The sequence below is a fragment of the Arachis stenosperma genome, chromosome 6 (assembly GCF_014773155.1).
Source record: "Arachis stenosperma cultivar V10309 chromosome 6, arast.V10309.gnm1.PFL2, whole genome shotgun sequence".
Classification (NCBI taxonomy): domain Eukaryota; kingdom Viridiplantae; phylum Streptophyta; class Magnoliopsida; order Fabales; family Fabaceae; genus Arachis; species Arachis stenosperma.
In genome coordinates, this window is record NC_080382.1 from 140,815,745 (window position 1) to 140,838,298 (window position 22,554).

Sequence of the window (22,554 nt, forward strand, 5' to 3'; positions counted from 1 at the left end):
CGAAAAAGAATGAAAAACAATTCCCTTTTAATGGAAACCATTAAACCGCTCTCACTTCTCATTTTATATGATTTTTTTTTTATACCAAAGATAGAAGACTCGAATTCGTAACCTCTTAATTGAATATGGGAAGATTATGTCATTTGAGTTATTACTCATTGACTTATCATTTTATATGAAGTTAACTGTAATTGAATTTTTATCATATATAAATAATATTACAAATACAATAATTTAAATTGATGTTATTTAATTTAATATTTATAATTTTATATATTTAATATTATCTAATTATTTTAATAGGAATTAAAGAATATAAAATAAAATAAATAATAATTAAAATAATATAAAATTAAATAAATTTAAAAATAATTTTCTATTATTTTGTGAACAATTTTTTTTACTTATATATATATATATATATATATATATATATATATTTATGGTAACATGATTTTAAGGATGATTCCTCTAAAGTTTGATTAATTTGTTTAAAGATCTGAATTTAGCATAGGCATGATATCTTCACGTGGAAATTAGGCTAAAATGGACAATTGTTAAAGTCATGATGGGTTGAAACAGTGTAAATTAATTTATGGGAAGTGTTACAACTAACAAAATTTATGATTTATAACTATCGATTAGTTATTATTAATATTTTTGATAATATAAAATTGTATTTAATAGTATATATTTATTTATTTATTTTTATTAATTAAATATCGACCAAATTTTAATAAAAATGTTCAACTATAGACTTTTTCTTAATTTATTGTCATGAGACCTTCAAGAAGAGTTACTATTATCATATGTTAACATAAAAAGTTAGAAGTAACAAAGGAGAGGCACACCATATAGCAAAAGTATTGAAAAACAGAAGGATAATAAGGAAATTATAGATTATTGAAATCCTGAAATAGCTGACATTCAATATTGGTTACCATTCCAACACATAGACGGACAGGCTAGTACGTAGCTGGCCATAACAATAAAATCATCTCTAATGTTCATGTTTAGTTTAATTGAGTAAACTATCATTTATACTCATAAAAGTTGAAAATGTTAATATATTTATTTATAAAAAAAAAATTATTATTTATACTCATAAAAATTTGTTTTTACAAACAAAATTATTCAAACCCTAAAAAATTAAATAAAATTTTTAAATTATCTTTCTCTCTACACTATCATCTCCTTTCTCCCTCTTCTCTCTCTCAATGTTCTTAGCCACCCAATCCCAGCATCAACCACAAACCACCATCTCACCCTCTTCATCATCGTTCACCTTTCTCCGTTAGCAACGTCGCGGACCTCCGCCAGCCCAGGAGCACCGCGCCAGCTTCTCCTCGCCACCATCACCATCGGCCTCAAACCAAAGCCTAGCACGTCAGAGACCCTCCTCTTCACGCTACCTTATCGCCGCCATAGCCAACCCTCTTCACCTCTTTCTGCGTCGTAGAACCACCACCGCCGCTGCCCTTTCAGTTGAGAGGAACAGTGCCGAGGTCGCGGTCGTTAAAACTTTCTCTGTCAGGACATGTGTCAATGACTCCAATGACGAGATCTGAACCGAAATCCGTCTCCTTGAGGAGGCAGGCCCAAGAACTGCGGCGAGCGGGTAGTGTGGAGTTGGCGGACCTGCTCCGGGATCACTGCGACGACGTGGGACAGGGATTTCAGCTTTTGGGCCTCTAAAGGTGAGAGCTTTGCTGAGAAGCCATGAAAGACAGTGTCATAAGTGTGAAGAACGGCGGCGGAGGTGGTGGTTTCAGCTGCAGTGGCATGGTTGATAATAGAAGCGAGAGAGGATTCGTACCAGTGCTTGTGGGTTGGAAAGATGGAGGGCTTGGCTTCATTTCACGGTGGACTTGCACCGTGAAGGTGCTCTTCTTCTCCGGGGAAGCGGCAGCAAGTGTTGCTGTGACTGTGAGGATGAAAGAGAGGAGGGTGTGGCAAATAGCTATTGGAGCAGCGGTGGGGACTGAGTGAAAAGTAATGGTGAGAGTGTGTTAGAAAGGGAAAGAGGGGTGGTGGCTGGGTGAAGAGGGTGGTGGTGGGATTTGAGATTAGAAATGGGAAGAGGGGTTGTGGCTGGGTGAAGAGGATTAGGGTTAGAAAGATGATTGGGTGAAGGAGGTGGTGTGATGGTGAAGATAAGGGTAATTTAAGGATTTTAGATAGTTTTTTAAGGTTTGGATAATTTTGCCTGTAAAAACAATTTTTTATGGGTACAAATGGTAATTTCTTTTTTCTATGGATAGATATGTCAGTGTTTTCAACTTTCGTGGGTACAAATGGTAGTTTACTCTTAGTTTTATTTTAGGAATAAGTATTGTTTTGGTCTTAATGTTGAGGGTCAGAATCGAAATCGTTTCCATTGTAATTTTGGATTTAAAATCATCTTTAACGTTTTTTTTTGTATTAAAATTGTTTTTTTAATTTTTTTTAGACAAAAATATCCTTACTATTACCAGCGTAATTACCTCCTCCACTACCGCCATCACCAATACCAACACCAAACAACAGCAATAACATCAAACAACACCAAACCAAGAAGCAAAAACAAAAAGAAAGAAAACAAAAACAAAAAAGTAAGAAAGCAAGAAAGCAGAAGCAAGATGCAGAAGCAGAAAGCGATGCAGATGAGGCGGCGAGCCGGCGAGACAGCGAGGTGGCGGCAATGGCTCCCTCGCGTCTTCTTTCCCCTTCCCCCTCTTCTCCCCCCACCCCGTGTCCTTTCCCCCCCACCTCCACCCCGCATCCTCCACCCCGCGTCCTTTCCCCTTTCCCCTTTCGCCGATGCCGTCCCCCCTCCCCCCTTCCCCCTCTCTCTTTTCCCTTCTCCCCTGCCCCTGTCCCTCGCCCTTCTCCTTTTCCTTTCTCTCCTATCCCCTCCTGTGTTTTCTTTTTTTTTTTTAATTTTATAATCTTTTTATTAATAAGAGTAATTTAGTAATAAAATAAAAAAATTTATTAAAAAGAACGATTTTAATACAGAAAAAATGTTAAGGATGATTTTAAATCCAAAATTACGATGAGGACGGTTTCGATTCTGACCCTTAATTTATCCCTTTATTTTATTTTAAATTTTATAAAAATATTACATAAGTATTTATAAATTATATATTAAAAAATTTAATATAAAAATTATTATTTCAATACTTAATTTATTTTAATTTAAATTTATTCATATTCTGACCTAAAATTGAGTCAGGTCTATAATAAATAAAGGCTCATTCAAAAAATTTGACTTCATCTGCACTTATCCGACCTCATAGAGATTGGATGCGATGCTAATAGATCAGTCCTATTTATCTAAATGAATAACTAATACTCAAAGATATCTCTCATTCATTTCAAAGAGATATCTCAGCCACTTCCCTAATAAAGAAAAACGGTTATCCATCACTAAAAGTGGACCTACTCTAAAAGTAGTTATCTTTTCTGCTTTAAACCTTAAACCCAATCTACACAAATCCTGTTTTAAATCCTTGCTAACTTACATATCGGGGTTCTTTAAGTACCACTCCCATCTTCTCACAAGAAACTCGAACGGCAACACCTCAGCAACAAAGAGGTCGGATACTGTCCTTAAAGGAGCTTGAACCTCACGTTCAGGCCCAACAACAACCCAGTTTCAGCTAACCCTCAGAATATTGGTTCCGTTGTCGGAAACTTAGAAGTTTACACTTTACTATGGCGGATGAGCAATTTAAATACAGATACACTGTATCTGAGTCTGAACTAGAACCTCATAATGATGACCAAGCCCTAATGATACCTCCACAGCTTGAAGGAACATGTGAGCCACACGGAGAAGGAACATCTGAAAACTTAGCAAATTCATTCAGATGTACATCCCCCTGAAAACGAAAAACCTCCACACCCAACTAAAATAATGGAATTCGTTCATGGTCATCATGGCCAGTTGGAACAACTCGAACAGGAGAACGAGCGACAACAGGAGGCTGAAAGAGACTTACGAAGGGAAGTACGACATAGAAGAAAACTTGAGAAAAAACTTTTGAAGTTGGAGGCTGACTTGCGAAATCGGAGCAAAAACACAGAACGACAAGACAAATCTAAACCCTTCATTTTGTTCAAAAATTCTACACTCAAAATTCGATGGTACAAATCGTACAGATCTAATTACCCTAGCAAATTACATAATTGGTGTTGTTCATTCCACTGTTAAAAATACAGTTAGTCTCATTAAGTCTCAACGTTACAAATTTGAGTTGGTTCAATATTTAATAACTAATAATCTAAAAGTAAAATATATTCCTCTTTATGAGTATAATTTTAAATTATGCAGCAAAAATTTTGAAATGAAAAGGAAAGAATTTAAAAGACTAGAAAGGAGTAAGAAATAAACTAGACCAAATATAACAAAACAAATGACTTGCAAATTAATAAAATACCTTTGACATGAACAAATAACTTTAAATTTAAATACAGTGTTTAAATGTAAAAGAAAAATAAAAAAAAGAAAAGACTTTACAAAAAAAAGTAAATTTGCAAAGAAGATTAAAGAAAAATGTAAAGTCAGTAGAAGGAGTTCTATAGACAAAAAAATTTCAAACAAGATCAAAAAATTTCTAAATATATAAAATTAAAAGAGTGTTTTTCTGAGAATAAATTTCAATCTCTATTTCTTTCAAATTTTGTCTATTTACAAACTTTTTACATCTAGTCTAATTCCATTGCTTACTATACAAGAAAAAATAACCGTTCCACTACATTAATAATTGAGTAACCGTCTTCAACTGTTTCAAATATTGGCCTCTTTATATGGAAATATGGAACCTTGTATTCAACATGCACCTTCGAATAATCTACCTTGTTTATCGATGATCCTCTCTCAATGAACTCGAGAATCTTTCCGATTGGGACCAAACAAGAATATTTTCAATATGTTGACTATCAACTTAGATTATTTTAGACCAACACCAGCACAAGAACAGGAATTTGAATTTTTTAAATTTTGGATTTTATGTTAGAGAGTAAAATGTGATCTTTCACCATTTATTTTATAGGTGAGACAAAAAATAAATATGAGAGAGAAATTATTTAAGGATAGAAAATCATACTTTATTATCTAAAATACAAATTTAAAATTTAGAGGATCTAAATACAAAGAACGGAAAACAATGTTGGACCTTCCAATATCAAATTCATTTGCACATTATAATCAACGCCATTTATAGTTTCTACAAAGAAGACTACAATTTCAATTTCCCAGCATATGGACCGTACGGCACAACGGATTACCATAAGTGCCTCGCCAAATTTCAATTTCTTCGTTTACCATTCATCATTCACATATCTCCTCGACTCCATTCTATCTTAAATACATGTCCATTAATAAATCCGCACAATTTTTTTATTTATATTTTAATATATTAAATACATAAAAAATTTAAAAAAAATAAAAATGATAATATTACTTTTATTTTTAATAATATCATTTTTTATATATTTTCTTTGCTAATCATGTTACGAGTTCACAAAAAATATAATTTTAGGACATAAAATAAATAAATCCTTACTTATAGTACTTAATTTTTCTATGTAAACACTAATTTAATAATTTATCAAATATTAAAAGTGGACATTATTTGGGAGATAATATCATAGTAATAGGAAAGTTTTATCCGTCCAATACAACTTCATTTTCAAAAATTTAACGAGTGACTTAGGATATTGTTGAGCAAGACTCTTCAATTTTAATAAGTGTTTACTTTTCAAATATAATTTGATTTTAAATAATTTTTGCAATTAGAAAAGCTAAGCATCATTGATTGACTTTTTTTTCAACCCTATTAAATAAAATAAGAGATAGAAAAATTAAGAATAAATTTAGAGTGAAGACCTAAATAAGTCTCTAATAAATATTAGATAAAATATTTTGATCATAACAAGTTTTAATTATTTTGAAAGTCCTAAAAAATTAGTTTCGTCAGACAAATTATTTTATGATCCGAAGAGAGAAAATAAATAAGATGCGGACAGCATGGATTGAGATTTTTGGTATGCCAATTCATGCATGGAATGAAGAAAAATGTCACAAAGTGGCTGAAGTTTGAGCAACAATGATAAAAGTGGATAGATGGAAGGAACTTAAGCTTTGCCAAGGTGATGATTGACACTTCATGGATGTTAATAATCTAAAGTAGAGTAGTGTTGGATTTAGACGCACCAAAATTTAAAATTTTTGTCAACGGAGCAAACAAAACCTTTGATGATGATGTGAAAGAGATAATTTCATGGGGAGTGAAAAGCCAAAAGATCCGAAAAAAAATTGACAAAGAAGTGCACGAGTATGATGATGAAGACAGTTTGATTCGTCTCTTCTGTAACTATTGTGTGTTATCCGTCTCTTTTCTTAGGGTGTGTTTGTTGAGCTGAAAATGGGAAGAAAGAGAAGAGAGAAAATAAATTAGAAAGAAAATAATTATTTTTTTTATTTAGTTGAATAGAAAAGTCAAAGAAAAAAAAATAAATAGTGTAAAAAAATAGGTGAAACTTGTTAAAATTTTTTTTCCTTCAATATTAGATGGAAAATGAAAGAAAAATGCATTTGGTATTAGTTTTTTAATATTATCCTCTATTTTTTAATATATTTTAAAATATATAAAGATAAAATTATCTTTTCACAATATTATATACTATTTTCTTCTTTATTTTCCTTCCATCAAAACATATCTAAAGAAAATAAAAATTTACTTCATTTCTTTCTTTTCTCTTTTTTTCTTTCTATTTTATTCTTCTCTATTTCTTTTTTTTAAACTAAACAAAACCTTAAAGGTAGAGAATCTTTACCAACTATGGAAAAATAAGACAGTTTGATTCGTCTCTCATTTTTAATCAAAATTTTAAAAGGTTTGTTGGATAATAAGTCTCTAAAAATTTTATTATAAAATAATTAGGTAAAAAAATATCATTATAAATAATAGAATTAAATTTTAAAGTAGTTTTTAGATTAATTGTTCATATTAAAAAATTTATAATATTTCAATTACACCACAAAAGTCATTAAAATTAAAAAAATTGCACCATATTAATTCTTACCCATTTTTTATCGAATTACTTATCACTTATCACGTTATGAGTGATTTTATACATACCTTTTCACACGAGACTAGATGAAACATGTTTTAGTTTTAGTTCTAAATGCTTGAGCAAACATAGTCGTTAACCTTAAACCACAAAACAGCTTATTTCCCGAAATATGCTACTATTATAACTAAATGATGTCATTTCATCAAGTATTTAATATCAAAAACAAAATGACGTCGTATTGGCTATTCAATATAAAAAAAAGTGTGCTAAGTTACTCACGGCATGAGGTAATTTGATACCATTTTTTCAATTCGATGATGTTTATGATGTAAATGGTCAATTTCAAAAACTATTTTTGTACTTAATTTGAAATTAGTCTCCTTTAAAATGACATATGGATTAATTAATTTTTAAAATTTTTTAAATAACAAATATTTGTTAAAAACAATTGTTCAATTAAAAAATTTTTTGAGATCAATTTAAATATTTATTTATAATTTATAAAATTATTTTTACTTATCTAAAACCAAAATAATTTTAATTCTCTTTTAGAACTTTGTGCATAATTTAAACTGTAACCAGAGAATATATTAAGATAGGAAAAAATAAAATGTATTTCTATCATGGACATTATGTTTTTCTTTCATTTTTATTTTTGCAAAAAAATGAAAATCTGAATAACAATTTCTTTTTGGGTATTTTAAATAACAAATTTAAGTATCCAATGTTGTACTAATGAGTATTCGTAGAGGCAGCAATCCATGGTGTTTTTTTGACCGTTTGTTAATTCTGATTTCTGAGGCCAAACAAATAACAACAAGAAAACATAACTCTGTGGCCCCCACACCATGTACCATTCCCAATGTACCCTTTTAACGGCTACTTCTAAGTTCTAAGTTCATCGCAATATCTCATCACCCAAACCCACCGCTATATAAATAACCTCAGCACATTGCTAAATCCAGTTGATTGTGTACCATTATATCACATCAATAATCAGTAAAAATCCTCAGCATATTTTGTTGTTGTTTTGAAACAATGGCTGGTTGTTTGAGAGCTTCCTCAGCTACTTGTATTTTGGTCCTTTTTGTTGTGTTTGGAATATCTTATGCTGCTAAGGATATCTTGGTTGGAGGCAAGGTTGATGCATGGAAGGTTCCATCTTCACCCTCTGATTCCCTCAACAAATGGGCTGAGAGGGCTAGGTTTCAAGTCGGAGACCGTCTTGGTAATTCTCTTCTTTTTTATTTCAAAATCTAAGTTTCTTTACAAGATTATTTGTGACCAATTATAGAAATTGGTGTATTATAAAATTTGATGATGAAAAAGTATGGTAAAGTTGAGAATGAGTAATCCGTAAGTTTTTTCTTTATTCAGTGTGGAAATATGATGGTGGGAAAGACTCTGTGTTGGAAGTGAACAAAGAGGATTATGGGAATTGCAACACATCAAATCCAATTAAGAAGTTCAATGGCGGCAACACTAAGGTGGAGCTGGACCACCCTGGACCATTCTACTTCATAAGTGGAGCAAAGGGTAGCTGTGAGCAAGGTGAGAAGCTTCATGTGGTGGTCATTACTCCAAGGGGTGCACCTGCACCTTCACAGGCACATACACATGCACCATCTCCTGCTCCTTCACCTTCTTCAGGATTTGAAGATGATCATACACCTGCCCCTGCTGTCGCTCCTTCAAGTGGTGGTGCCAATGCTTTGGAGTCCGGCATTCTTATGACTCTTATTGGGGTTTTTGCCATGTGGGTTTTCTAATGTGAATCAATGAATGGTTGAATTATATCCAATACAGTAGTTTAATTGAAAATCTGTCACATTGATGTGATATTATTAGATTATTAGTTCTGTAGGGAAGGAATTGAAAGATTTAATTTTTTTCATATATTATTATCATGTTTGCCTTTTCAAATATCCTATAAAATATATTGATTTTTACCAAATATTGCATATTGATCATTCTTCTATTCGAAGAAGTTTCTTCAAACTTGATATAACTTCATAAAATGCAAAATATATGCTCACCAAATCATATTTTATATGGAGAAGCCAAAGCGGTTGCATTCTAAAATTTTAGTTGATCTTGATCCATTGATGAATAACAATTACGAAAAAAAAAATACTAAAATTCCAAAGGTTTAACAACAAAAGCAACAAGCATTTCAAATTAAGTTGAAGGGGCAAACCTTAAAATAACTTCTGGAAAAGTTACTTATGAACATATATATATAAACATGGATATATAGGAGGATAACCAGTGAGATCAAAACTATACAAGCAGTTGATGGACGCAAATGGTCGCCAACTGCGAAACATGCCATAATCCACCCTGCTTATCAGTTGAAATAAACGTCTCCAGCACTGCTAACTCTTGAAGGCAGCTCCATTTTATTCAGTTATACTACTGCAAAACGAAATCAAAGTGTAAAAAGCATATGGAAAAATTCAAAGATGAAATAAGAATTTAATTTTCTCATAAATCTTCAATTACAGTAAGCCAGTCGCAGAACTATGGGTGGGTTTGGTAAAGTTTAGCAGAGAAGTGTTGAAGTGTTTGTAGTTTTTAAAAACATACACACTTCACTTTGTGCTTGACAAATCAAAATGATCATGTATTTGTGCTTTTAGCTTTTGAAAACTCCTATAAAGATACTTTACAAAACTAACTGGTGTTTTTTAAAATTGAAAGATAATATAACCTTATATTTATGTCTATTAAAGTCATTCTAAACTTTACAAAACAAATTTTACCAAAACACAATTGTTGTAGTTCGTACTTAGTTTTAAAGGCTCTTTTATTCGATTTAGCAAATATAACTGCTACAAAAGCCATTACTTTTGAAAAACATAAGGTTTACCAAACCACCCTAAGTGAAATTTTTTGAGAACATAAGAATTTAACATCACAAATAAATGAATAATTACACATTGTATAATCAAACCTTAACACCAAGCATACACTAAACTTTCAAAGATAAATAAGTTATAAATATGATAAAGTACACCAACCTCCCCTGAGTTTTAGGTGAAATTACTCATAGCACCCCATGAATTATATGTTGACAATGACAACCCCAGATCTGCTGGGAGGTCAGTGTCCATTTTAGAAAAATATAAAGTTACCAGATGTCAGATAAACTTAAATCTTAGAAGAGTTCTATAAATACTTTTAGAAATAAAGAGGTATGTGTGTAATGTCCCTTAACATCAGAGGCTCAGAGGAGGTTAATGTAATTTTACCAATCACACCAAATCAACAAAGCTTAAACATTTATACAAGTTATAAAGTTAGCAAGGCTAGAGTTGTCTATTGTGGGCTAGAGCAATTCTTAATTGGATATAACTAGAAACTTCTCCAGAATCCGCATACTTCAGTTCTGAGTCGAGATTCTTCAATTTGAGCATAAGATGAATCTTAGTTCTGGAAATGAGTAAGTCAACTGGATTGATTTAGAATCAAAGAAAGCAGTTATAAATCCTTAACTTTTTTCAGTTATAAATTCAAATATTTTGTTTGTCACAGTTATGGATATATCAGATTCAGTATATGAACAAATGAAGTTTTGATTAACTCTTCAGTAAAGTATTCTTGGACAAATTTTGGACATGAACTACTAAATAATGATAGTAGTAAAAAATGTTTTCAGACCAGAATAAAGTCTTAGTACCCTACAGGATCATCATGCAGTTATTGTACCAAAAGACAGTTTGGAAGACATCATCAAATTCGTAAAGTAACTTACAACACCAAATGAAACTCTTACCCAGATTCTGAAAAATAAGGGAGGCACAACTGCACAAGCAGCTCAAAATGATCATCACTCGTCATCATCTGAAATGTCAATGACTATTGGTTCCTCAGTTTTTCCATTGTTATGACCAAAAACCTCAAGTGGTTCTTTCTTCACGTGCACCTCAGCATCAACTTGAACAGGGTGTTCTTCAGAAGATGGATGCTTTCTCTTCTGACCAGCCTGCTCCTGATAGTTGCTCATCATTGGTACCTCCCCAATGCTCATGTTAGCCATTTCTTTTCTTTGTACTGCATAAAATAACCGCATTCAAAATGAAATACATCCAACCATTTGAGTAATACTCTATTCAGTACTAGTAATTGTAAGCTTGTGCCATCAAACCCCAACTTAAGCAAATTCACTTTGAAGTATTCAATATTTTACTTTGTATTCAATTTTGCCCCAAATTAAATAATTAATCCCAGTGGGGTTAATTTTCTAAAAAAAGTAGCGATAAAATAACTCATTTTTGTGTATTCACTTGAAACTCAACATGTTATCATCATAGCATAAAATGTGGCTCCCACTACTCACTTCAGATTCAGTACCTCACCAAATTGGATCATAGGATGGACTGTGATGAGTGTGATCCCCATTTTAACTGGCCATCACAATGTATCATCCTATGATGCTGAAGTGATAAGTCCCAAGTACATAAAAAATGCATGGCACAAATATGTCTCTTCTCTATAGTTGGGGACTATTATCCTAGAGGCTTACACTTTCATGCATTAAAGTTCAGAGTTATATAACTTACAATTACTTACCTGAAGTGAGGTCACGTAAGGAGTGGTCAACAGAAGGCTGCTCATCCAAGAAAGAAGAAGGCAGTGGTAGAGCTTCGCAAACAAAATCCCAAATCGACTAATATTAATTCTAAGATCAGATAACTGAAACTTGAACTCAAGAAAGAATTAAAATTGTAGAGTACCTTGACCTACATCCCCAAAGGGTTCCAGTTTGCGTTGGTAAACTTTTAACCTGTCCTGTTAGAGTCGGAGACAAAAGCAACGACATTAACGATTAACTAACATACTCTGACCGTGGAAACCTACAAGGAAGTGTTAAGCGAGAAATGGAACTTACAAGTTCAGATTTGAGGGGATGATAATCTGGATTAGTCCCTTTGCATCTCAACTTCACTACACAGAAACAAAACAACAAAAAGCCCTAAGCATGTGTGTGAATTGGGAATTTGGAAGAAGAAATGAAGAAAAAGACGAAAGTACATGAGAAAAGGGTGGAAGTGATGTTGGCAAGGGTTAAGAGAGAGTGAGCGCGTTGAAGAGGAGGCATTTTAGAGAGGATGAAAGGGTTTGAGAGAGACAGAATATTCGGCAGCTCTGCTTCCAGATTCTCCAGGCTGGCTACCGTGCGCCTCAGTGCTTCGCTCATCTCTTTCGGTACGCCCTCACCCACACTTTCGCTTCCCCTCGCCATTTTCTGTGTCTCTCTTTTTGTCTCGGGAAGTAGAAATGTTGGTGACTCATAAGGAGAGAAGCACAACATTCAAGGGGAGCATGGCAACATGCTTTTTCACTATTTGATTAGTGAAAATTCAGTTAACGTGAGCCTGATAATTGAAAGTCTATTAGATAAATCATACTTAAAATTTTTATTCTATTTTATAGTTTCGTTCATCTAACAAATAAGAGTGAATTATATTTTTTTTTTCAAAATAAACAATTAAATAAGTCTTAAGAAAAAAAAATTTATTTTTATTTATGATAGGATTTAAATTTACCAATTGTATTTAACTATTCTAGGGTTCACTTTTCATATACTCCAAATAACAATATTAAAATTACTAATTTAAAAAAGATAACAAATTTAAATTTTAATATATTTATTTTGCATTTATTTAAATAAAAAATTTAAAAAATTTTGCAGATAATAATATTAATATATGATCTAAAATATACTTTAGTTAAATATAAAACTAAGATAAGAAACTAGACAATAAGAATAATTAATAATTCACTAAATAAAGCTATAGAAATTGGACAAAAATAAAAAAATAATAAAATATATTCAATTAAACCAAAAAATCTAAACAAAATTAAATAATAATTGAATTGTTTATTCAAATAAAAATAAAACCTTAAATAAAATTCCTTAAAATCATACGGTTCTCTTTCTCTCCCTCTGTCTCTCTCTCGCTTTCGATCTCTGTCTCTCTCTTGCTCTCTCTCACTTTCTTCTGTTGGTTGCAGGGGATACTAAATAAGAGCAAATTGGTTGATATTGATGCTGGAAACAGGGGCTACCTACCCTCCGAATAAGGTATGTAAGTTGATGATTACGATGTTTTTGACACCAAAATTCTGATGATTTGATGATGACACTGATCTGAGGTAGTTAACATCGTTGTTAAGTTTGCATAAGGTCACAAGTTGAAAAGTTGTTTTCCTGAGTTTGTGGTGTTTGAAATTTAAAGGGAGAAAATGAAGGTTAGATGGTGAATTGGTGATTTAGTTTTGGAGCACATAACCTAGTCATGTGTTTGCTGTTTTTCATTGTTTTTCAAGAACCAAAATTGCTTGCAATTCTTTTACTCTGCCAGATATTTGCAATTATGTCACTGAGAGCTAAAAAAAGATAATTTTGTTTCATTACAATTTTGTTAGCTGAACTTGAATTTAATCAACTCAATTTAACTATTATGCTTTTGTATTCTTTTACTTGTGTTCTATTTAACTATGATGCTTTTGATTCTCTTTTGCTGATATCCTACAATCAAACTTCAAGCTGTTTTGGATTAGAATTGAAGTTCTCTAATTTGTATAAAGCATGTCTGTAGCATTCAATTTATTGGATATTACCTTTCAGTAAAATTAAATGATGATATAGAATTTCACTTACTTGCTTGACTTCTTAACTGTTACTTTTCATCTTTTAAACTATGTATTAACTGGTGAAAAGTTGAAAATCAAAATCTACCATTGCTGTTTGAATTTGCTACTAGTTCATTGATAGGTTCAATTTATTTCCTCTCTTTTGCTGAACAGATCTGCTACATATACTATCATCTACTCCTAGACATCCAAACCTCATTGAGCACACCAGTGAGAAAGCCAAGGAAGCTAAAGATATACAAGTGAGAAAGCTAGTGGATACAGAACAGAAACTCTTGGAAGCAAAAGGAAATGCAGATCAAGTTATAGTGTTGTGTTTTAAATTGTAGTAGGAGCATTTGTTTGTATTTGTGAATGTTATAAAAGCAAGTATATGAATGAATTAGATTGGCTGGTTTGTTGACATTGAATTCTTGAAATTAGATTGTCTAACCATATATATCCATCAGAACTCCTCTCCCCATTACTAGAAACAAAACCCAACTTTCATAAATAAATGACTTAACTCACCATGTTAATGTCTCTTAGCTGCAATTTCAGAGCCTCTGAACATTCATGGTGGTTTTTGAACAAACAAGCTACTAGTAATATTGCATCATATATAAATAATGTCATACATTTTTTAAAATAGCATCAAACAAATTAAGATATAAAAATTTATTTATTTTTTAGTTATTGATTCTTGTTAATACTGAAAAGTAAACAACAAATTAAGATATGAAATTTTGTGAGAAGAACATTTAATAATTTCATTAAGTAAAACTATTAAAATTTGAAGAAGAACAGAAAAAAATGTATTCGACTAAACCAAATTCTAAACAAAAACTGAATAACAAGTGAATTATTTACTAAAATAGACAAAAAAAAACTTAAAAAAACAATAAGATCTAAATCACTTTTGGTTCCTAATTAAAATCGAAACTGTCTTAATCAACACGAGTTATCCACCTTGGCATTAGCTTCTTCACTTGCAGACTTGACAAATTTCTTCCAAAAAGAATGGTTTTGCCACACAACAGACATCTCTTCAATGGGAACTCCCTTAGTCTCAGGAAGAAACTTATGAATAAAACCGCTCATGACCAAAACAAAGAAAGCAAAGAAGATGAAGAGGCCAAATTTCATGTGGCAGAGCATAGAGGTGAATACTTGAGCAATTGCAAATGTGAAAATCATATTGACGGACACATTTATACTCTGAGCTGCAGATCTGACTTCAAGGGGAAATATCTCGCTAGGAACCAACCATCCAAGAGGACCCCATGACCATGCAAATCCCATGACATAGATGCATATAAATCCCACCACAAGGAACGCATACCATTTTGGCAAGATTCCAGGGTTTCCATCCACTCCAAATTTACTTGCTATCGCTGCGGTTATCACAATCTGACAAATAAACATCTGAGCACCGCCTTCGAGAAAGAGCTTGCGCCTTCCAACTTTGTCAACGGTAAAGATTGAAACAAAGGTAGCAAGCGCATTAAAGCCACCGGTGATCATGGAAGACATAAGAGAAGCGTTGCTGCCAAAACCAATGGTTCTGAACAAAACAGGAGCATAGAAAGTAATGACGTTCATGCCAGTGAGTTGCTGGAAGAAAGGAATGGCTATGGCCATCACGAGCTGAGGCCTATAATGCCTCTTCAACAGAGTGGCCCATGGGTGTTTCACTGCCATGGACGATTCACTCGCCTCAACAAGGTCCTTGAACTCTTCGTCCACGTCACTGGTTCCTCTAATCTTGATCAGCTCTTGCTTGGCTTTCTCATCTTTGCCACGCTCGATCAAGGAGCTCGGCGAGTCGGGGAGAAAGATTGCGCCGATGATGATCATGACGGCGGGGACAGCCGCGAAACCCAAGCTGTAGCGCCAGCCTTCACCGTTCTTCATCTTGGCGAAGAAATAGTTGAGGACATTGGCCACAAAGATTCCAATGGTGATGGCCAATTGGAACATCATGTTAAGGGCTCCTCTGTATTTGTAAGGAGCAACCTCCGACACATAGATTGGAACAGACTGATTGGCACATCCAATTCCGAAGCCAAGTAACATGCGACCAACAATGAGCATCCACACTTTCTGAGCAAAGGCATTGAAACCGGCACCCACGAGGAACAGAATACCGCCGGATAACATGGTAAGACGCCTTCCAAAGATTCGAGTGATGGAAGACGCACAGAGTGATGCCACCAGAGCAGCCAGATACAGGGAGGATGTAAAGAGTGTCAAAACCTGGCTGTCAAACCTGCAATACTGATTGTCAGATGGCTTCATGTTCATCTCCTTTGCATACACGTCTGGAAAAAATTTCTTCAGAAAAGGATCCATCGATGTAACTCCACCTGAGATGCCAAGATCATATCCAAAAATTAGTCCTCCGAATGCAGCAACCATGCACGTCACAAAAACCCGGAAAGTGAGTTTTCCCGGATATTGCTTCCCATTGCCGGACCCCTTTCCAATGACTCCACCCGCCATTGCTAACAAGGGAGAAGAGAAAAATAATCACTGATGATGAGGAAGAGATATGACTAAGAGAAGAGAAGGGAAGAGAAAAGAAAGGACTAGTGTTTGGTTTGTAGTTGAGTTGAGATCAGAAGAGAGAACAAACACTACGATATTTATAGATGGATTCATGATTTTTCTGCCAAATTATTATCTTTTTTTATCTTTTATTATATTATCTATCTTCTATCTTTTGTTTAAAATGATACTAATTATATATCATCAGTGAATTGAGATCACAACAGAGAAAGAACGCAAAGAGTACAAATATTTATATATCTTCTTATACTATTTTAAATATTAAATCAATAAGCAGTTTAAATAAATCTATCTTTAAGCATTTTAAAATAATATTTAAATAAAATTTATCTATATCTATATATAGATAAATAGTATTAAATTAAATTTAAACTGCAAAGACTTTCTATTTTTATATTTTTGAAATTATTTTAAATATTAAATCAATAGACAATTTAAAATAAATCTTATCTTTAAGCATTTTAAAATCAAATTTATCTATATCTATATCTATATATATATAGATAGATAATATTAAATTAAATTTAAATAAATCAAGAAAACAAAAGTCAGGTTATCTAATAATAAATCAAAATTTAATTTTAAAAATAACATAAAAGATTGTTAAACGTGCTTTATCTTCTAAAAAAATTCTAGAACACTATTATATATAGAGGTCAATATCAAACTAATCCACTAATAATTTATTGATGAAAGATAATACTAATTAAGAAGTTAAGTGAAAGAAAAAAATAAATTTTTAAATTGGCTAGGAAAAATGAAAATATATTATCATCCAACATCTATGAGCAGAAACTACAAGCAGAACTTTAAAAAAGATAAAAGAAAACAGTTCGAACGAACATGATTACAACAACTCTTATAAAGAGGCGAAGTTAATGGCAATATTTTTAAAGCATCGAATCAACATAGATTCAAAGAAAGAGAGCAATAATTTGAGCACGAAGATGGATTGATCCCTTCTCTATTCCTCTGAGCGAATTTGATATCACTTATGATAATGAGGGTTCTTACTTCTTCAGGCAAAAATACCTTACAGTATACAATCCTATAAAAAAATTCAATAGTGATCAAGACAAGTTCATTAAGAACAAAATACACAACTGATTTCGGATGAAAAACTCAAAGAAGCAATATAGAAATAAATCCAAAACATTACTGCTGAGTTTAACAACAATGATAAATCATTTCTTTCTAAATCCGTAGACATTGCTAATTCTTTTAAAGTATTATTCTTTTGTTATTTCAATGTGCAGTAGAATAAGAACATAAATTAGTTTAGAGATAAATTCTTCAATCTCTTCATTAATTTTATTTTATTTAATTCACCTCTCAATAGTCATGTATATACACATGGCCATCTTATATCTATATCCATCTTGTTGCATACGATTTGAGACTTGCCGTAAGCACTTCTTTCTTTTCTTTTCAATATATTTCTTGTTTGCTAAATGGCCTTAAGAAATATAATTAAAAAAAATAGTTTTGAGGCAAGTTTAGTTTAATTTAAATAAAAATTTGCTTAATTTTTTTAATGTTTATTAGATTGTCCGTTACCAAAGACAAAGCGATTTTAAAATCAGGCCATAATTCATCAGATTGTCTTGATTCTTAAATGGATAAAATTTTTATTCTAAAAAAATTCGTAAAACATAAATTTTTTTTTAGTCGATCACATTCTTTAATCTATAATAAAAAAAAATGAGCTGCCAATTTAAATAATTTTGTTTAGAACATTTTTTTAAGAGTCTAAGAAGATGTTAAAGCAAAAATAATACAATAATTAATTGCAAATATTAAATAAATAAATATAAAATAAACTCCTTAAACATACACAAATTATTTTAAATTTTAATAAAATAAAAATTAACACCCCTGTTAAAAAACTATTTTATACTCTACGTCACCTCTTTCTTTCTTTTTCACCCCTCCCCTTGCTATCTTTTCCTCTATGATATTGAAAGTATCAAATTAATCTATTTTTTAATATACTTTTACAAATATTTGATTTCACGAAAAAAAAACTTAACCTTACTCCTAAATATATTATTATTTTTAATTTAAATCATTTTCAATTTAAATATTATTAAAAGTAGTGATAGTTGGTTTAAGTCGTTCTATCATATTTTTTTTATTAGCTTCTCTGTTATACAAAAACTTAAATTTATATACTCTATATTTATACATTATCTTTTATATTGATCACATTTTGATATCTTTTAATCTATATTGTTTAATTTTTATCTAAAACTTGATTATTTCTACTTTAATTTTATTTACCTATATATTTTATCTCTTTGGAGAGTTTAAATTGTTCACACTAAGATAAAATTATAAAAGATGAATAGATATAATAAAATTACAATAATATCATCTCACTCATCTCATTTAACAATAAAAATTAAATAGAATAAAAGATAAGAAAAATTATAAAAGTTCAGCAGAAAAGTCATAATATGCCCTTGCATGAATCCATGTATAAAATATCATAGTCTTTGTGTGAATCCATGAATAAAAATTCGGCAAAAAGGCACAAAATTTATATTTCAGAAGTGTGTTAGATCATATTTTTTTATTGCTAGAAGAGCTGCAAATAAAATCCGATAAGAATAAGGTATTAGGTGGCAATGGTAGAGGAAGGGTCATCACAGAGGAAAGAGTGGCAGAGAAAAGGGTGGAAAAGGAGAAAAGTGAGAATAGTTAGGGATGTAATCAGTTCGATTTGGTTTGGTTCGATTTTAGATCAAAAACTAATCGAACTGACCTGATCAGTTCTACAATAAGACCAATCATTCGGTTGATTGCTGTTTGAACAATCGAATCAAATCAAATCAACAACGGTTTGGTTCGATCGGTTTTTTTGATTTTTTTATTTCTAATAATTAGAATTTAAATTACCATAAAATAAATTTTAAAATAGTCAATAAACTAGAATAACAAGAGTATATCACATCCTAATTCAATACAAATTCAACTTAATTAAACATAAAATAAATACAATTAAAAATGTCTAGTAAACAACAAAAATAAACACACTTTAAACCGAAACCGTCACTTTAAAACAAATGAAAACCAAACATCTACCATGCTTAATCTGAATCCACATCAGACTCATCATCATCTTTCCCGATTGAGCTGTTTATTGCTTGTTCGCTGCATATATATAAACATAACAATAAAAAATTAGCATTTTAAGCCACAATAACAATTTGTGAAACATATTATATGCAGCCATAATGAATATATAAAACAAATTAACACATATTATATGCAGCCACAACAAATTGTAAAATATATTATACAAATTAAAACATATTATATGCAGGCACAACAAATTATAAAATATATTATACAAATTTATATGCAGCTAAATATTATATGGATTAAAACATATTATAATGCAGCCACAACAAATTATAAAATAAGATTATAAGATAACAAATTAACGGCACACATATATGCACAAAGAAATATAAATTAACGGCACACATAAATATGCAGCCATAATGAAGAAAATAATAATTATGACTTGTTGATCCTTGATGCAATTTTCTAACAAAAATAAAAGAAAGAAGATATAAAAAGAAAAAACTTCTTTGAAAAAATTATCAAGTGGAAAACAGTACAAAAAATCATTGTTCTGCTTCAAAATACAAAACCGGCAGAAGCACAAAGTTGACAAGCAAGGTAATCTGGTTTGACACAGTTTGCCGATCATGCCTCTAATCCAAAATAATTTAACTCCAACAAAGGTCATCTGGTTTCAGATGATTAAAGCAGATTATAAAACATATGATATGCATTAAAGCATATTATATGCAGCCACAACAAATTATATGAGTTGATTAGATTAATGCAGTAAAGAACTAAGATAAATTCTGCAGCAAGATGTTAGGCTAGCTGAGATATAAGTGCAGAAAAGAGGTGATCGAGTAATATTTTATGACTAGAATTGATAGGATAGAATTATATCCATTGACTACACCATAGACCTTATATATATATAGCTATAAGACTAACTACTTTTTGTTATTGAAATAGAACACTAACTAATGAAACTCTCCTCTATTTGCTTGTTGTACGTTCCATAATTTGTACTGATTCTTGATTTTTTTCTTTATGGGGGACATTGTTAACTTTTTATAACAGAGACCAGGATTTGGTAAACAAGATAAAAAGCAAGAACAGTAATTAAGCAACAACAATAAAATTTTGCAGAAAAAAATTTCAATCAAACTCATCTTTCTAATTAAGCATAAACTAGCAACAACAATAATAATTTTAATCAGTAACAGCAACAACAATAATTTTAATCAGTAACAGCAACAACAATCAGGGACAAATTAAGCACAAACCAGTAAGAGTCCTCAGAGCTCTGCTTAGGGTTTCTTGCCACGACTTAGGGTTTGTTCCGACGGCTTATGACTGGACCACGGCGTGGACTCCGGACTGCACAAGGACGCAAACTGGACGATGCTGCTGGCTACAGGACGATGCTGATCTTTGCTATCATTCTCTCAGACATGGCTGCATGGAGGAGGAAGAGTGGAAGATGGAAGTGAGCTGTGGCCTGTGGGTGAGTGGGTGTTTTGTGTATGTGCAGTAAGCACCACGAGGGTGAGTGGGTGACTGCGCCGCGTGAGTGAAAAAATTACTTATGCAGCATCCTATTCGATTTGGTTTGGTTCGATTCGGTTTTTACTAAACTAACAAAAAACTGAACTGAATCAGTTTAGTTCGAAAAAACTAAAAAAATTAATTTTTTTTGTTTTTTAATCGGTTGTTATAATTTTTGGTTCGATTTTACAGTATTTTTCGGTCCGATTCGATAACTTACACCCAAAAAATAGTAGAGCATAAAATAATTTTTTAGTAGGGATGCTGATTTTTATTTTATTAAAATTTAAAATAATTTGTGTATGTTTAATCAACTTATTCAATGTTTATTTATTTAAGGTATTCAGTTAATTATTGTATTAATTTTGCTATAATTTTTTTATTAAACTTTTAAAAAATCGTTCTAAATAAAACTATTGAAATTGGCAGCTCATTTTTTTTTTGTCATAGATTGAAAAAATGTAACCTATTCAAAAAAATCTCTATTTTAAGAGTTTATTTTTAGAATGTAAAATTTGTCCATTCAAGAATCAAGATAATCTAATGGATTATTCTTGATGTTTGATTTTAAAATGGCTTGTCATTAAAAAATTAGCTAATTTTTATTGAAATTAAACTAAACTCATCTCAAAACTAGTTTTTCAATAATATTTCATAAGTTCATTTATTAAACAAAAAATATATTAAAAAAAATGCTTATGGGTGAGTCTCAGATCTTAGAAAACGACAAGATTAAGGCAAATAGTAAATTAAGGCAAACAGTAAATTATATACAAAGGTTACACAATTGATATGTATAAGAAGAGAACACAACTTTTACGTTTAATAAGAAACTTGCAAATTTTATGTTGGAAAGAAATTCATTCTATTGATATGATTTTAATTTATTTTTCAATATTTTATTGATTTCGTGTATTTCATATTTGAATATTGAAATTTTAATTTTATATGAACTCAACTTTTTTATTAAAATTAAAGTATTAAAATCATCTAAAACTAATTAATGTATCAACAAATTTATTCATACAAAATAAAAATTCAATGTTTTAAAAAAAACTATCTACAAAATGTAATAATATTATTGACAAAATTATCTAAATTTTGTGTTGATTTTTTATTTGAATCAGCACTTATAGATATTCTGACTTGCTTAACTTTTACTTTTGCCTTTTCCATAAATAATTTTGTACATAATATAAAGATTTTCAACTATACTATGAACATATGTCACTTGTATCGAAATATAGAATGGTCTCATATTTATAAATACATTTCATAATCAATATATTTGATTCACATTGTAATTAAATTTTATAAATAATATAATTAAACTAAATTCATATTTATAGTCAGATACGAATAAAGTACAAAATTTATTGGTGAATAATTTTACATTCATAAAAAATTGAATATTTCATTATGGCAAAGTTTGATTACTCAATTACAAAATAAAAATGATTATTATGTTGTGAAAATAATTATTTTGGAGGTTATATTACATTTGCAATATATAAAAATATACATATATATGATAATTAATTTTTATTATTTATAAAAATATTATATGTATATTAAAAATAAATCATTAAATTAATTATTATATATTTGTGGGATGAATACTCATTCTGTCCCTAATAATGTTTTCAAAGAATCACGCGGCTCCTAATA

At 30.9% G+C, this 22,554-nt stretch overlaps 3 protein-coding genes across 4 annotated transcripts; 1 reads left to right on the plus strand and 2 right to left on the minus strand.

Moving 5' to 3' along the window:
* Nucleotides 1–8,045: 8,045 nt before the first annotated feature.
* Nucleotides 8,046–8,984, plus strand: LOC130936181 (early nodulin-like protein 13). The gene is made up of 2 exons (XM_057866212.1): nucleotides 8,046–8,290; nucleotides 8,440–8,984. The coding sequence occupies exons 1-2, from the start codon at nucleotides 8,101–8,103 to the stop codon at nucleotides 8,829–8,831; spliced, it is 582 nt and encodes a 193-aa protein (XP_057722195.1). The 5' UTR covers nucleotides 8,046–8,100; the 3' UTR covers nucleotides 8,832–8,984.
* A 167-nt stretch (nucleotides 8,985–9,151) lies between these two features.
* Nucleotides 9,152–12,428, minus strand: LOC130935736 (uncharacterized). 2 transcript variants are annotated; one of them, XM_057865619.1, is made up of 6 exons: nucleotides 12,097–12,426; nucleotides 11,954–12,009; nucleotides 11,799–11,853; nucleotides 11,635–11,706; nucleotides 10,838–11,115; nucleotides 9,152–9,477 (listed from the first exon to the last, which is right to left on the minus strand). In XM_057865619.1, the coding sequence occupies exons 1-5, from the start codon at nucleotides 12,374–12,376 to the stop codon at nucleotides 10,892–10,894; spliced, it is 687 nt and encodes a 228-aa protein (XP_057721602.1). In that variant the 5' UTR covers nucleotides 12,377–12,426; the 3' UTR covers nucleotides 9,152–9,477; nucleotides 10,838–10,891. The 2 variants fall into 2 exon arrangements, with proteins under 2 accessions (XP_057721602.1, XP_057721603.1); XM_057865620.1 differs by lacking the exon at nucleotides 9,152–9,477 and adding an exon at nucleotides 9,487–10,494 and having other exon boundaries at nucleotides 12,097–12,428.
* Nucleotides 12,429–14,652: 2,224 nt separating this feature from the next.
* On the minus strand, nucleotides 14,653–16,281 carry LOC130934841 (sugar carrier protein C-like). Its single transcript, XM_057864368.1, has one exon. It carries the CDS (start codon nucleotides 16,201–16,203, stop codon nucleotides 14,653–14,655), a length of 1,551 nt encoding a protein of 516 aa, XP_057720351.1. The 5' UTR covers nucleotides 16,204–16,281.
* Between the last annotated feature and the right edge of the window lie 6,273 nt (nucleotides 16,282–22,554).